At 36.6% G+C, this 15,219-nt stretch overlaps 1 protein-coding gene across 2 annotated transcripts in view; it reads left to right on the forward strand.

Annotated features, from left to right (window-relative positions):
- LOC106867829 (serine/threonine-protein kinase greatwall) overlaps positions 1–15,219 on the forward strand; it is a 729,021-nt gene that overhangs the window by 436,708 nt on the left and 277,094 nt on the right. For both annotated transcript variants that reach the window (XR_016242045.1, XM_089353060.1), the window contains exon 11: positions 14,032–14,139. Coding sequence is in view for 1 of the 2 variants with exons in the window: in XM_089353060.1 (XP_089209186.1) it covers positions 14,032–14,139 (108 nt within the window). In the remaining variant the exon portion in view is untranslated. The remainder of the gene's footprint in view (positions 1–14,031; positions 14,140–15,219) is intronic.

Below are 15,219 nucleotides of genomic sequence, written 5' to 3' on the forward strand. Positions count from 1 at the left end.
AATACTCCTCGGTTTCCTTAGTGTTTTTGTTTGTCTTGAAATAAATAAGATTGTCCTCCTCTTTAGTAACAAGGAAACACTATTTTGAGGATGAAGATTATTTTTATTCTTAGGCTGCATGTAAAAGTAATTGAACAACACCCATGAACATTCAACTGATTTTATTGTTACACGTAAAGACAAAACTGCATTGGCCTTTTACAGATAAGAACAGCAATAATTACATTTTTGGAGAAAGATACTGCCTGGAGTTTACGGCAAGCTGTTGATACAGCAACATATGGCTTGCACATCATAACTGGAAAGAATTGTGCTACATTTGTGGTGATGGAGGTTCCTGTCATCTATCTGTGCCATCTGTTTTGGCTGTCTTCTTGGGTCATCTGGCTGTTAAAAATGCACGTTGAAGGTTTTTTTATAGAGGACTGGAAATCAAATTCTAGAATGCTCAAGGAAAGTTGTCCACACAGTTGCTTCACGCCGATTGGTCGGTTCATAGACCAATCACATGAAACCAAAGTAGCTGACTCTTGAAACCTGACCTCATATCCAGGGATTTAGTTTCAAATCTCTACAGTAACAAAGAAATAATAGTTTTGGAATGAAAATTGTTTTTATTTTTTAACTCTTTCATTACTGTATTTCTGTTGAGATGCTCCGTGTTTATTTCAATTACTTTAAATATAACAAAGAATTTAGTAAAATAACTTAGTTATCATTAAGCTAGTGTTAGGAACAGACATTGTGACTAAGGTTTGGTGGAAGATTTTAATTCAAAACTTTTGAAAACAAGACATTTGTACCGAGAGCCAGAGCCGGTTTCAGCTGGGTTGGTAGCAAAAAGGTTAATTAGTATATAGTTTGCGAGTATTGTGTTTTATTAATGTTAAAGACAGTGCAAGGTGTATAATGATTTGTACTCCCTTGTAGACTTACTTTTGCATGAAAGAGAAGTGTGTGAAAGGACGCTGTCTCCATAATGTGAGTCAAAGATAAATAGAAATGAACTATCAGCTCAGCTTAAACAGATATTGATGAAAACGTAAATGAAAGTGCATATGCTTTAGTTTTTCCTTCATTATAACCAGGAACATGTAAGTAATTTAGTACAAAAGTTCCATGCTAGAATTGCAATTCATTTATAGTACCATTCTGGTACTTGAAGTCTAGTGTGTGTTACTGAGGTGGTATAAGATAAAGGCCAATAGAAATGTGTTGGTGTTGCTTGGCAGAATGGAAGGGATTTTAATAGCAATTGTTCACATTCAAGACTATTTGCATTTTTATCCTTATTTAATCTGCTTGAAATTGATACATGGCTAACCATCTATTCAAAGATGAAGTTGAATTTGAAATCTATTTATTTACATCATTGTCTGTTGAAAAAGCAGAGTATACAAACTATGTGTCAGAAGTTTAATGCTGCACGACAGTGAAATATGGGTAATAAATGAGAAATAAACTACACAATCTCTGGTCAGTGTGATTTATTGAATGCACAGCAGTGTAAATGGGAAAAACAAGAGTGAGCACTATTGAGTTGTTGAAATAATATCTGATTATGAGAAACATTAGCTTGGTACATGTCAGGGAGGTGACTATACTCATATGCTGAACAATTTGTATGCTAAAACATTAGAATTCTCTTCCTTCATTACACTGACATCATCCATATTTAAAAAAAAAACAACAAAAAATCCTATTAAAATATGAACATAAAATATGTTCTCCATCTGCAAGTGTTGTAAGTTTATTGTATGGCCGTGTGGTAAGAAGTTTGATTCCCAACCACATGGTTCCAGGCTGGGTCCCACTGTGTGATACCTTGGGCAAGTGTTTATTACTATAGCCTCTGGCTAGCCAAAGACTTGTGTGTGGATTTGGTAAATGGAAACTGAAAGAAGCTCATTGTGTATATTTGTGTGTGTCCTCCTCCACTGCTTGGCAACTGGTTTTGATGCGTTTGCATCCCCATAACTTAGTGGCTGGGAAGAAGAGACTGATAGAATAAGTGCCAGGCTTTAAAATATTAGCATGGAGGCAGATTCATTCAACTAGAAAAAAGAAAGAAACTCTTCAACACAATGCCCCTGTATGGCCGTGGTCTAATGACTGAAACAAACAGATGATAAAAGGTGGGGAAAAAGCAGGGCAGATGTTAGAGAATTAAACAATTTGTGAGTGACATTATTTTGATTGTCACCCCAGCTATTGTCAATATGGTTCATCATTGAGAGATGGGGATTGCTGATAATAAGTAGTTGGTATTTAACTGTTAATAATACTTGTGAAGCTTCGATTTCCATGACGAGGTAGTTGTATGTTGATTGTAGAATATATTTTGGGAGGAAATATTTTTTAAGTAGGCTTCGTAAACTACATTTGTCAGATAATAAATGAGATAAGCAAACATACTGTTGTGTAAACCTATCTAACCCATGTAAGTGTTGAATATGAAAGACACTAAGCAATGAATTTATTGTTGGTGGTGGCGTTGTGATGTAGTTGTGGTGGTGATGATGATGTCAACTACTTTAATGTTGCTATTACAATTTATTTTCTGTTTTATCTTAATAGCTATCTTTAGCTATATGGGAGAAAATGAAACAAACCATCAGTTCTAATTTAAATGTGCATAAATATTTTGCTTGATAAATATCTTGCTTGATAATATCTATTTGCTTTACATTTTACTATTCTCAGTAAATCTTCAAGTGAATGGATTTTTGCAAAATAAATAAGAATTAGAAATAAATGCAGGAAACAAACATGAAAAAGCTAAAAGAAATAAAACAGAACTGGTTTCTTTTTTGTAGACAGCAAAAATATATCATAAAAAATACATTAAAACAAATAGTTATCACTAGCATTGTTGGGGAAATTTGATCAACTAATGTAATCATCCTGCGAAGCTTTGTTATTCTTTTGATAATAGAAATTTACTAAGAGAGCTGTGGATATTTTCTGCAGGAAAATGACTCAACTTTAAATTTGCTAGTTTGATCTCTCCTCTTTGACAAATACATTTTGAGATATAACCAAACAAAAATGAATATGTTTTGTCTATGTAAGTATTGGTCTCTTAATAGGCTTTCGGTAGAAATTTGCTAGCAGCAATATTGACAGTTGTAAATTTTGTTTGTTTAGTTCTATGAATATTTGGGCAAATGCATAGTAAGAATGTGATGTTGCTTGTTGTGAGGTTGATCAAGTTAATACGGCTGGTGTAAAGCTGCTTAAGATGCTGAGTGACATTTTGTTCAGTGCTTCAACAATTTCTTTTCATTTTAGATTACAATCTCACTGTTGAAACGAAATATAGGCATAGAATTACCATCTACTAGTATTCAATTAACTTTACAACTTATAGAAAGTTTGTGTCTTGGGATACATACATCAGACTGGACAATAGTTTTTAAAATGTTGAATATTTCTTCATGTAGAGAAATCTTAGAATGAAATGTTGTTTGCTCTTGTGGTTTCCAGGTCAAATTATGGAGAATATATTAATGGTATACGGAATGTCATAGATTTTTAGTGTGTGTGTGTACACGTAGGCATGTGTTAAATATATATACAATGTAACAAAACGATTTTTATTGCAATAGAGTGATGTAAACCATGGTAAGTTATACAGCATGATATGGTAAGTTTGTCCATCATTGGTGACGATAACGAAGGATGAGAGAAGAAATGGGGCACTGTGAGCCTGGCTGTGGCTGAGTGGTCTGGTGCATGCTTGGAAAGGCTCTGCTGCAGTTTGGGCACTGGTGGTCTGCCAGGACTGAAGGCAAGGAGTTGGATCTGGGCTTGTGCAGTAGCATTTTCTTTGTGCCCCTGCAATCCTGTTCTGTTCATAGGAGGTGGTCCTTCTGTTGGTGCAGCTTCAGAGAGCTGGGGCTTGTCTGTCTATGCATGTGAAGACTGGAGCTGGCAGATTGTATGGAGGAAACCACCAGGCATCATATATCACAGCATGTATTATGTGGTATTTTATGTCATGTCATATCATGATATCCTTGGATATTGGAGACTGTATATGTCTGGTTGTTGTTTATCATAACATTTGTAATTTATGTGCGTTTCCAGATTTATCACATGCCAAACGTGTGTATAAATGATTGTAGTATATATTGCTCAGTGTGTACATTGCAGTTGGGTGTATACTTATAAAATGTTCCTCATACAAGTAGTAGTAGTAGTAGTAGTAGAAAAAGAAGATTTCATTGTATGAAAAAGTGCATTTAAAATTAATCAGCATTGAAGTAGAGGGAAACCAGCAATGAAAAGTTAAAGAAAGGAAGATTGAAACAAATTCCCTAAAAATTTTGTTGTTATAGTTTACATAAGAATAATTGATCAATAAATTATAAGCCAGTAAAGATCTAATTTGAACTCAGTAAATGGATAAAAATAAAAATTAGTAAAGGCATATGACATATGATAGATTGGTAAATAGATGCAATGAAAGCTCTTTGTCTTCAATCAAAATTTCTGTTTCGGGAAGAAGTTTTGAAATAAAAAAATAACTTAAGTGAAAAATGATGTAATAAACAGTGTTGTTCCTTAGCTACCTGATTCTATCTGGATTGTTCATTCCAGCCAATTAGTGGTTTCTTGGCTTCAAGAAGAATAGAGCTCTGCAGTTTCATGTATCTTGATTGTTCTAGCTGAATAAATGGCTAATTGGCAATTCCAAATTCATAATTAGAATGGAGAAGGTAACTGAAGTGTAAGTTTCTCCTTGACTCTAGAAAAATGCACCTGATCTTCATTTATTTATGTGTTTAATATTATATTTTATATTTTCTGTTTTTGTTTTGGTAAAATTAGGATTGAGAAAATAAAGAAGAGATTTGTGTGTGTGTGTGTGAGAAAGTTATTTGCCTCTATCAATCATCATATAAATATGTAATGAAATAAAAAGCCCCCTTGAAGTTAGGATGGTTCTTTGTCTTTTACATATTACTTTCCAATGAATGGAACCAGCTATTCAATGTTTTTTAGACTGTGTGAGTGCATGGGATCTATGGGTGTTGTGTGGTTAATCTTCTACTCTGATGTCTAGAAAGTATTTGTATCCTCAATAGCATCGTCATCGTTGTTTTGGATATTAATGCCATTATCAAAGCTGGAGTTGTTGTTTCTGGACTCTCTGACTGATCGAGACTGACCGAGGGCTAAACAACAATTCAGCATTTTGATTACTTAATAGATTTAGAATAACTGGTCTGGGCCAACGCAACCGCAAAACTAAACATATAATTGTTCTGAATGTTTAATTTGGCATCTTTATTTTATGAGATCAAATCCCTTTGGTGCCTACTTTACTGTTTCATAGTGACTGTGTAATTTAAAACTGAACTGTCAATAATATCTGATATTGACCTTGTCAACTGATCTTATCTCTCACTAAAATATTAGTTGTTTAATTAATGCAAATATACAACTTTGTGGACTAATTATAGACATCTCCCCTTCATGTATAACTGCAATATATTTATTACCCCCCCCCCCATACATATGTATGTGTGTGTGTATATATATATATATATATATATATATATATGTGTGTGTGTGTAACAGGTAGTTAAATTCTTCCTCTTCCCTCTCCTTTCTCTCTACATAAGCAATCCATCTCAGCCCTTCTTCCCATTTTCTATTCCTCTGTCTCTCTCTGTTTCTCTTGGTCATTGTAGAAATACAATAAACTTTGGAATCAAATGAAACTAACGATGGTCTGTGTCAGCAACAATTAATCAAGTGGAGAGTGGATGAGTTTAATTAGTGAGGAGTGCAGCATGGAATGGTTTTGCCCTTGCTCTTCATCTGAGAATGAAGGTAAGAAAGTGTGGGCAAGCAGAGACAAAGTAGTGTTGTCTGGGAAAATATAGGCGAAAAGAATCGAATTTGAAGGAGAAAGATGTCTGAGATGTGAGGGGGAGAGAAGGGAGAAGAAGCTAAGAAGTGAAGATAGAAAGTGGCAGTGCTTTAAAGGGGGAAAAAAGAAAAGGGTAAGGATTTGAAATAATGAGGTATTGACTCAAGGCAAAAGAGGGAAACAATGTTGTACATGGAAGAAGTAGGCAACAGAAAGCAGCTACACTTAGAAAAGACATTTAAGTATTATGGTACACAGAATATTTTTTCATTGGATAAACAGTAAAGGAGATGACATGGAAAGTTGAAATCTAGGAAGATGAGGTATACAATAAATGTATACAGAGAAACGGTTCCCTCTAGGTTCTCAGTGTCTGCCACTGAATGTTTCTGTATTTGAATCTATACATACCCCATGCGCTTTTTGATTCAGTTATAAAATATTTGTTATCCTGTGCTGGTAAAAGCTACACATTCCTCTTCTTCTACTTCTAATTATTTCACCTTTTCTTTCACAGTTGTTCAGTTCTGCTGCTTGAGATGTTTCTAGCCATACATCCTGTTCAAAGCCTCTTTGTTCTCAATTTAGTCCAAAATTATAAAATGAACATCTACTAAACCATATACATTCGGATTCAGCTTCCCCTACAGAATGTTCTTATGCCGTTTATTTGCAACTCCACAATCTTATTGAATGTTTCTATTAAATTCTAAACCAATCCATTGTTGTTTTCATTACTGAAGTTGTTTTTATCATGAGAGTTTTTGATACAGTCACCAAGTGATAGATTGGTTCCAATTTTTTTTTCTACTGCAGCCACTTTTCCTTCAAATTCAGTCATTACGACTAAATCTCTGAATAAAATTCCTTAAAAACAAAATTGTAAAACTACTTGTTTTGAATTTTTGTTCAATTTTTAAGTACCACTACTTACTCCATTATGTCACATTGGAAATTTTGAAAAGTATTATGGGAACAATATTTCATTGAAATATCTTGAGTTCCTCATTCATGTATATATACATATGCACATACATACACACATGTTTATGAGTGTGTATCTATCTATCTATCTATCTATCTATCTATCTATCTATCTATCTATCTGTCTGTCTGTCTGTCTGTCTGTCTGTTTGTCTATCCGTCTATCTCTCTATCTCTTTATCTGTCTATCTATCTATCTGTCTGTCTATCTATCTGTGTATCTATCTATCTCTCTGTCTGTCTGTCTCTTGATCGAACACGTTACAATGAAGTAGAGAAATTTGAAAAGACAACCCGAAACCGGTTATTTCTCAAAATACAATGTTTATATACCAAAAAGATTTTATAACATTTTTCTAACATTTTTCTGACATAATTTAAATATATACTTTAACCATGTAACACAAGCCTTCTGTAGTTTTTTCACTCTTATTATCTTTTATATATATATATATATATATATATATATATATATATATATATATATATATATATATATATATATATATATATATATATATATATATATATATATATGAAGATATTTTTTTTATGACAAAATTTCTGTCATTCCTTTTGAACAAACAATTTGATTCTTTATCTGTCACTTGGACATTTTGTCACTTTTACTATCTTACCCCCAAAGCAGTTAAATTAGAGACATTGGTGTATTTTCAGTAAGAGTTAAAAAAAAAAAATAATTAAATACAGCTAGAAGGCTCAAGGTGGAAAGACTAAGAGTGATGTTTATGATGAAACTCTTAGCTGAGAACTGTTTGTCTATGTTCTATCAGGGCATTTTAAGCCAAATGTCTGTGAAGAGAAGATAAATGTTGTGCTTGAAAGAATAAATTCATGTGGAAGTATCATGATTTTTCTTTTTTTCAACAAATTAGCCTACACACACACACACACACACACACACACACACACACACACACACACACACACACCATCATCATCATCATCATCCATTTTCCATGCTGGTATGGGTTGGTCAGTTTGATAAGAGGTGGCAAGCCAGAGCACTGTGCCAAACTCTGTTGTCTGTTTTGGCTTGGATTGTACGGATGGATGCCCTTCCTAATGCTAACCACTTTACTGGGTGCTTTTTATGTGGCACCAGCATTGGTGGGGTCACCAAGTAACTTTCAAGACAGTCCCCTCAACTTGGGGAGTGGTATTGAGGGAAGTGGCTTTGTGTCAGTTGATGAGAAGTTAAAAGAATAATAGAGGGATAGAGAGGTATCTTGTTGTAGAAGAGAGATGAAGAAAGGGGAGAGAAAACTAGAGATGGAGAGTGAAGGGGATGGTTGTGGATAATGTATCCTCAATGTAGAGTGGGGTGGGTGAAGTGTTAGAGAGGATTGGATTAGGTGAGTGGATGGAGGGGAAAGTTTCATTAGAATGAGAGATGTTCAGATGGGATACAGGTGACTGTAGAAATTGATGGTGAGAGGTACAGGAATGTGTGTAGTGCCGCTGGACTGGCTCCTGTGCAGGTGGCACGTAAAAAACACCATTTTGAGCATGGCCGTTGCCAGTACCACCTGACTGGCCCTCATGCTGGTGGCACGTAAAAGCACGCACTACACTCTCGGATTGGTTGGCGTTAGGAAGGGCATCCAGCTGTAGAAACTCTGCCAAATCAGATTGGAGCCTGGTGTTGCCATCCGGTTTCACCAGTCCTCAGTCAAATCGTCCAACCCATGCTAGCATGGAAAGCGGACGTTAAACGATGATGATGATGATGATGTAGTATATAATTTTCCTTTCCAAGTCATATAAACTGATGAGGGCTGGTTTCTGGTTTCAATGGCGTATAATTTCCCCACCTGGATAGGATGCTGGTCTGTCACAGGATTACTCATTTGTACCAGCTCAGTGGATTGGAACAATGTGAAATGAAGTGTTTTGCTCAAGAACACAAAGCATCACCTGGTCCAGGAATTGAAATCACAATCTTACGATCATGAATCCATCACCTTAACCACTGAGCCACATGACTCCACTGTATGTATATTTATATATACTAGAATATTCTAGTTCATATGAAGCCTTATGAAATGATAAAGTAATAATTATCAAGAAAGTTGCTGCAATGTGAATTGAGAATAAAGGAATGAAAACAAGCCCAATGGTTTGCACTCTCACTTTTGCATTCTGTAATTTCAGGAAAAGAATTCTTTATGCAGAAAACAAAACTAGAAGCTAGGACCATTCTGCATCGATCAATTGGATGAAAATTAGTCAATCAACATAACTTAGCTCCTGAGTATTTCTAATTAACAGAATTACTTTATTAACAAAGATAGTTTCTTTAAGCCTTAAGTTTTTAATATTTTGGGCTGTACCTTGGATAATAACCAGGAAACCGTAGCCATTGTTGTCATCATCATTAAAAATGTATTTGTATAAAAATGTTTGAAATGCTATTTAGTGTGGACATGTTGTTAGCAAATGACTGGTGTCGTCATGTCCACCACTTATAATACGCACTGCTACTTGAAGTATGCCTGTGAATGTGTATGTGCCTTACTTTCATACATAATTTCATCGATATTTCTTAGAGATTTCACTGAAAGTTTAAGCTTGTCTTGCTTCTGGGGTTTCTCTACCACACTTATTTGATGTGATTAACCAATTGTACAAGAATCGTGCCACACATGATAAAAAGTGTCTCACATCTGAATTCCTTTGGATTCATGTTGTTACAACTCTACTGAGTTCTTTCTACAACTTCAACAACTTCACTGAATTTGCTTCCACTTGATACATTTATCAGAAAGGTGTTTGTCTTTACTAATAGAACTGAGTGTGGGTGTGCTTAATGTTGTGATTCATTAGTGCAAATGAGGACTGTTTGAGTGTGCTTAGTAGAAGATAATGAGTGTGTGTGTGTGTGTGTGTATGTGTGTGTGTGTGTGAATAGCAAAGATTTCACATGGATATATATGATTACCTGGGCTGTGGTAAATAGGAAGCTGCTTCAAGGAGAATTTAGAGATGAGTGGAAAGATTGAAAGGAAAAGAAGCAGAGAAAGGAGAAGGATGATGTGGATGTTCAAGTCTGAGGAATTGGTTGGAAGAAGAGAGGCATTGAACATCAGGAAGTGGAACTGTTACGGAAAACAAGGAACAGAGGATTGTGATAGGACATGATCACCTTTGTCCTACATTCTGGGCACCTAAAGAAAGAAATGTATATACATTTGAGTGTCAATGAGTTTAAGCACTATGTTTTTTTTTTGTGTGTGTGTGTGTGCTTGTATTTGTAGGCCAGAGTGTTTGTATGTGTGCTGGTAAGAGTTGAATAATTATGTATACATGTGTGTATATAACTCTGTGTCTGTATGCAGTGCTCAGAAATGCCCTATACTTAGCAGTGATAAAACACATGCATACATTGCTAGAGAAGAATTCATGCCTAGATCTTTCTCTCCAATATAGCCCCTACATCAAAGGGATGTGAAAACATTCATTTTTCTCACTGTGCCATCCACTGACTTTAACCATCAGGTCATCCTTCTCTTCATGCTTCACCAGACACATCTCAAAATGTGTATGTTTTCCTGAACTGCAACTTGCCCGTTGGCCTATATACAGAATCGTTTTCTCAGTCTTGCAAACGCAAGCACAGCTAACTAGAGTTGCTTAATATTTTTGTTGTATGTGTTAAAACTACAATGGCAGTAGATCAGTTTGGAATTGGATTCTTATCACCACCATCAAAATGCTGCATATTGTCGTAACTGAATACTACTACTACTACTACTACAAGACTAGAGCATTATTTAATGGCATATTTTACACTATTAGCTTCTGTAATCCTCAATTTTGTATTTAGATTCTATGAAAGTTGAGTTGGCATTTCTGGTGCCAATTAAATAGCATTAATATACAGGGGTTTAATATACAGGGGTTTAGTGAACTGGCTCAGTGTACAAAAGCTCTCACATAAACACCTGTACTCATAACTATGTCACACTAAACTTTGCAAATGGCTTTTCTGAGAGGTAAGAAATACACGTGTGTGTGCATGCACGTCATTTGCACATTCCTACCACTAGAATAAATACTAAAACGGTAAAAAGCTACAGTTTGATTATTTCCTTTTTTTTTTTTTTAATCTATATTCAATTGTTGCTTGGTATGGTGGTGGTAGTGGTGCTAGTAGTGGTGGTGAATGAAAGTGTATTTCTTGGGCTGTGTGAAGAAGTAACTAACAATACTCACAAACAATTAACAGAAGCTTTATTTACTGCACATAGAGTTTTAACTCTATTGTTCTTTTACAAATATTAATAGTAATAATTTAAAGGAGCACTCTGTCGGTTACGGCGACGAGGGTTCCAGTTGATCTTATCAACGGAACAGCTTGCTCATGAAATTAACATGCAAGTTGTGAAAGAATACAGCAGGGTTCGCCAGCACCCTCTGCTGGAGCCATTGGAGCTTTAGGTGTTTTCGCTCAATAAACACTCACAATGCCCAGTCTGGGAATTGAAACCATGATCCTCTGACTGCGAGTCTGCTGCCCTAACCACTGGGCAATTACACCTCCACCAAAAGGAGCACTCCATTGGTTATGATGACAAGGGTCCCAGCTGATGTGATCAATGGAATAGCTTGCTTGAGAAATTAACGTGCAAGTGGGCGAGCACTCCACAGACAAGTGTACCCCTAACGTAGTTCTCAGAGAGATTCAGTGTGACACAGAGCGTGACAAGGCTGGCCCTTTGAAATACAGGTACAACTCATTTTTGCCAGCTGAGTGGACTGAAACAACATGAAAATAAAGTGTCTTGCTCAAGGACACAATGCGTCGCCACTTGCATTTGCTCACATTTTCTGAACTAGAAGTTGTCCAAAATGCCACCTAAGTTCTCAGGAGTAACCAAAACATGGAACTCCCAAGATATACTTGCTTCCTTCTCTTGGAGATAGGACTTGAGTGCTACCACCTCTCTACAACCCTCTGCAACTGCCACCACCCTGCCCTGCTCCCTGTGGGGTCGCATGCTGATGACTTGTATTTTGGTCAATCATCTTCCCAAGTAAAGTGGGATCATAAGAGAATTTCAGAATATGGCAGCAGCCACAGCTCTGCCCTTTGCCTCACTGTTGCAGATGACAACAACTGCCCCGTGTTGTTTACCTTTTGTGACATAACCTGCAGTGGACCATTCATCCTGCAGGCATTTTCCCACTTGAACTACACTGGGATACAGTAGGGTTTTTTTTCCCTTTCTCTTTATGCATTTATACACAATAGTTTTTACCTGGGTGTTGTGTTCATTAGTAAGGGGAAATTTAATAGATCCCAGACTCATCACATTTATTTATTTTCTTTTTGTATGTAATAATTACATAGAGGGAGAAACATACTGTTTGGTATTTATGACAAAATTAAAATGGTATAGCAATCTGGGGCTGGCCCAACACAACTGGAAAATAATTGCACTATATTCATGGCAATGAAAATTCCTGTTTACTATCTGCCATCTACTGTGATGAGAATGCAGATGATGTGCAGCTGCTTCAAGATTTTGTGATTACCACCAAAAACTGCCTTTATATAGGACACAATTGGAAAATTCTAACCACATGGTTCTGGGTTCAGTCCCACTGCGTCCTACCTTGGGCAAGTGTCTTCTACTATAGCCTCAGGCCAACCAAAGGCCTTCTGAGTGGATTTGGTAGACGGAAACTGAAAGAAACCCATCGTGTATATATATATATATATATATATATATATATATATATATATATATATATATATGTATATGTGTGTATATGTTTGTGTGTCTGTGTTTGTCCCCCCAACATTGCTTGACCACTGATGCTGATGTGTTTACATCCCCGTAACTTAGCGGTTCAGCAAAAGGACCAATAGAATAAGTACTAGGCTTCCAAAGAATAAGTCCTGGGGTCGATTTGCTTGGCTAAAGGCGGTGCTCCAGCATGGCTACAGTCAATTGACTGAAACCAGTAAAAGCGTATAAGAGAGTAATCGAATCACATGGTGGCTTGACACTGATTGGTTGCTTAGTCGACCATCCATGTGAAACCACTGTGCTTTGATCATGGAAAAAAGGTTGTATGAGTTTGTCTATGAAATCTTGCTGATTGCTACCCCATCCAGGCATGGTTATCTGAAGTCACTCTCGCAAGTGTCCCTGCTCCCCTTACTGGTCCCATGCCACATCCCAGGCTCATCACATTTATTTTTATTTTTTGTATGTACTCTTTCTTGCAGACAAGCGATTGTCATCTATTTATTGCTGGTTACAAAATGCTAACAAAGTTTCCTTTTTTGTTTCATTCCCCCCCCCCCCCACCCCGATCGTTGTAGGCTCCTTCCTGAGTTGACCTGAAACACAGAATACCAGATATATATTTTTTTTTCTTGTTCACAATTTGTCATTATTTCGTTTCTAGGTCTACAACAGTGGTGTTGACACACAAACAAGTGCTTCACTCATTAATATTTTCCCGCCCCCTCTACTTCTGTTTCAGTTACACCTTTTTTCACACTACGATGTGATATTTGTCTTTCCTAAACACTTCCACAGGATATTTACTGTTCCCAGAAGTGTTGTCTTTTGCACTGTTTTATTCTGGGACAGATTCCAAGTGTTTGTGTCAATGTGTTTATTATTAGTAATGTTTATATGCCAACAGAGTGTGGCAGTCTATAAAGGATGATGTTACTGTTGTTATAGCCCCAGGAAAACATCTTTTCCAGCTGGCTGTTGACACACAATTTGTAAGGGAGGTCATGGCTCCCATCTCTAGCCTTACATGATACTCAGAGACTCGGTTTCTGGGTGGTTGTTGTTGTTGTTATTACTATTATTATTATTATTATTATTAAGGCGGCGATCTGGCAGAATTGTTAGCATACCAGGCGAAATGCTTAGTGGTATTTTGTCTGCTGCTACATTCTGATTTCAAATTTCGCCTAGCTTAACTTTGCCTTTCATTCTTTCAGAGTCAATAAATTAAGTACCAGTGAAATACTGGGGTTGATGTATCCCCCAAAACTGCTACACTTGTGGCAAAATTTGAAACTATTATTATTATTATTATTATTATTATTATTATTATTATTATTATTATTATTATTATTATTATTATTATTATTTTCCTTTTTATTTTTATAGACAGGCCAAGTTCAGAGTTGTCAAACTAAAAGCAATTCCCACAGAGTGCAACGATTCACAAACTCAGACATTCATTTTCGAACTCCTGAACTGAGGAATCTCAAATCGGTGTGTTGTCTTTTTTTTTTTTATATCTGAAAGATTTAAAGAATTTATCCCATTGAGAACTTGAAAATGATTTACTACTTGTCTTCTGTATTGCTGAACCACTAAGTTACAGGGACGTAAAAACATCAACACCAGTTGTCAAGCAGTAGTGGGTGGGGTATAAACATAAACACACACACACAACCACCGGGCTTCCTTCGGTTTCCATTTACCAACTTCACTCAGAAAGCTTTGGTTGGCTCAAGGCTATAGTAGAAGATATGTGCCCAAGGAGTGCCACACAGTGGGACTGTACCAAGAACCATGTGGTTGGGAAGCAAACCTCTTACCACTCAGCCATGCTTGTGCCTATATATGCTTGTATGGATATAAGATTTTATTTTTATGCATAGATAGATAGGATGATATGGTTGAGATGTCTTGAGACAGTAGCCTCCTCTGTTGGGTGGTTTGCATTTCTTGCACCTGGCTGAGTCCACTTTCCCTCTGCTCAGTTATAGAGGAATGTTTTACATAAACTGCTGGAATCATTCAGATTGCCTAACATTGCATAATGTCTTGTAAGGATTTATTTTGGTGCAGCTGAGGCCATGCCCCTTCAAGGCTTTTGCAGCTTATCAGGCACTTATTACACTGAGGCAATGATAATCTAAGGGAATGGGCTGGACCGTAAATGCTTCTTTGGCCCTACACATAAAGGGTGTTTAGCTGAGATTTATATGACAAGTGATCGAGATCTTTGGCAATATGCTGTGCTTGAGAAGACTCGTCAAACCAAGTGAAATCATAATTGTGTCTGATGCCAGTGACTGGCTTCCATGCCAGTGACATGTAAAAGGCATCCACTACACGCTTGGAGTGGTTGGTGTTAGGTATCCAGCCATAGAAACCATTCCATATCAGAGTGGGACATGGTACAGCTCTCTAGCTTACCAGTTCCAGTCAACCTGGCTAACCCATGCCAGCATGGAAAGCGGACGCTTGATGAGAGTGATGTCTGTATATGTGTATATAATCAAACGCATGCACATGCCTGCATGTGCACACATGCATCCACTCTCTCTCTCTCTCTCTCTCTCT

This window comes from Octopus bimaculoides, chromosome 5 (genome assembly GCF_046866305.1).
Source record: "Octopus bimaculoides isolate indiv1 chromosome 5, ASM4686630v1, whole genome shotgun sequence".
In the NCBI taxonomy this organism is placed as follows: domain Eukaryota; kingdom Metazoa; phylum Mollusca; class Cephalopoda; order Octopoda; family Octopodidae; genus Octopus; species Octopus bimaculoides.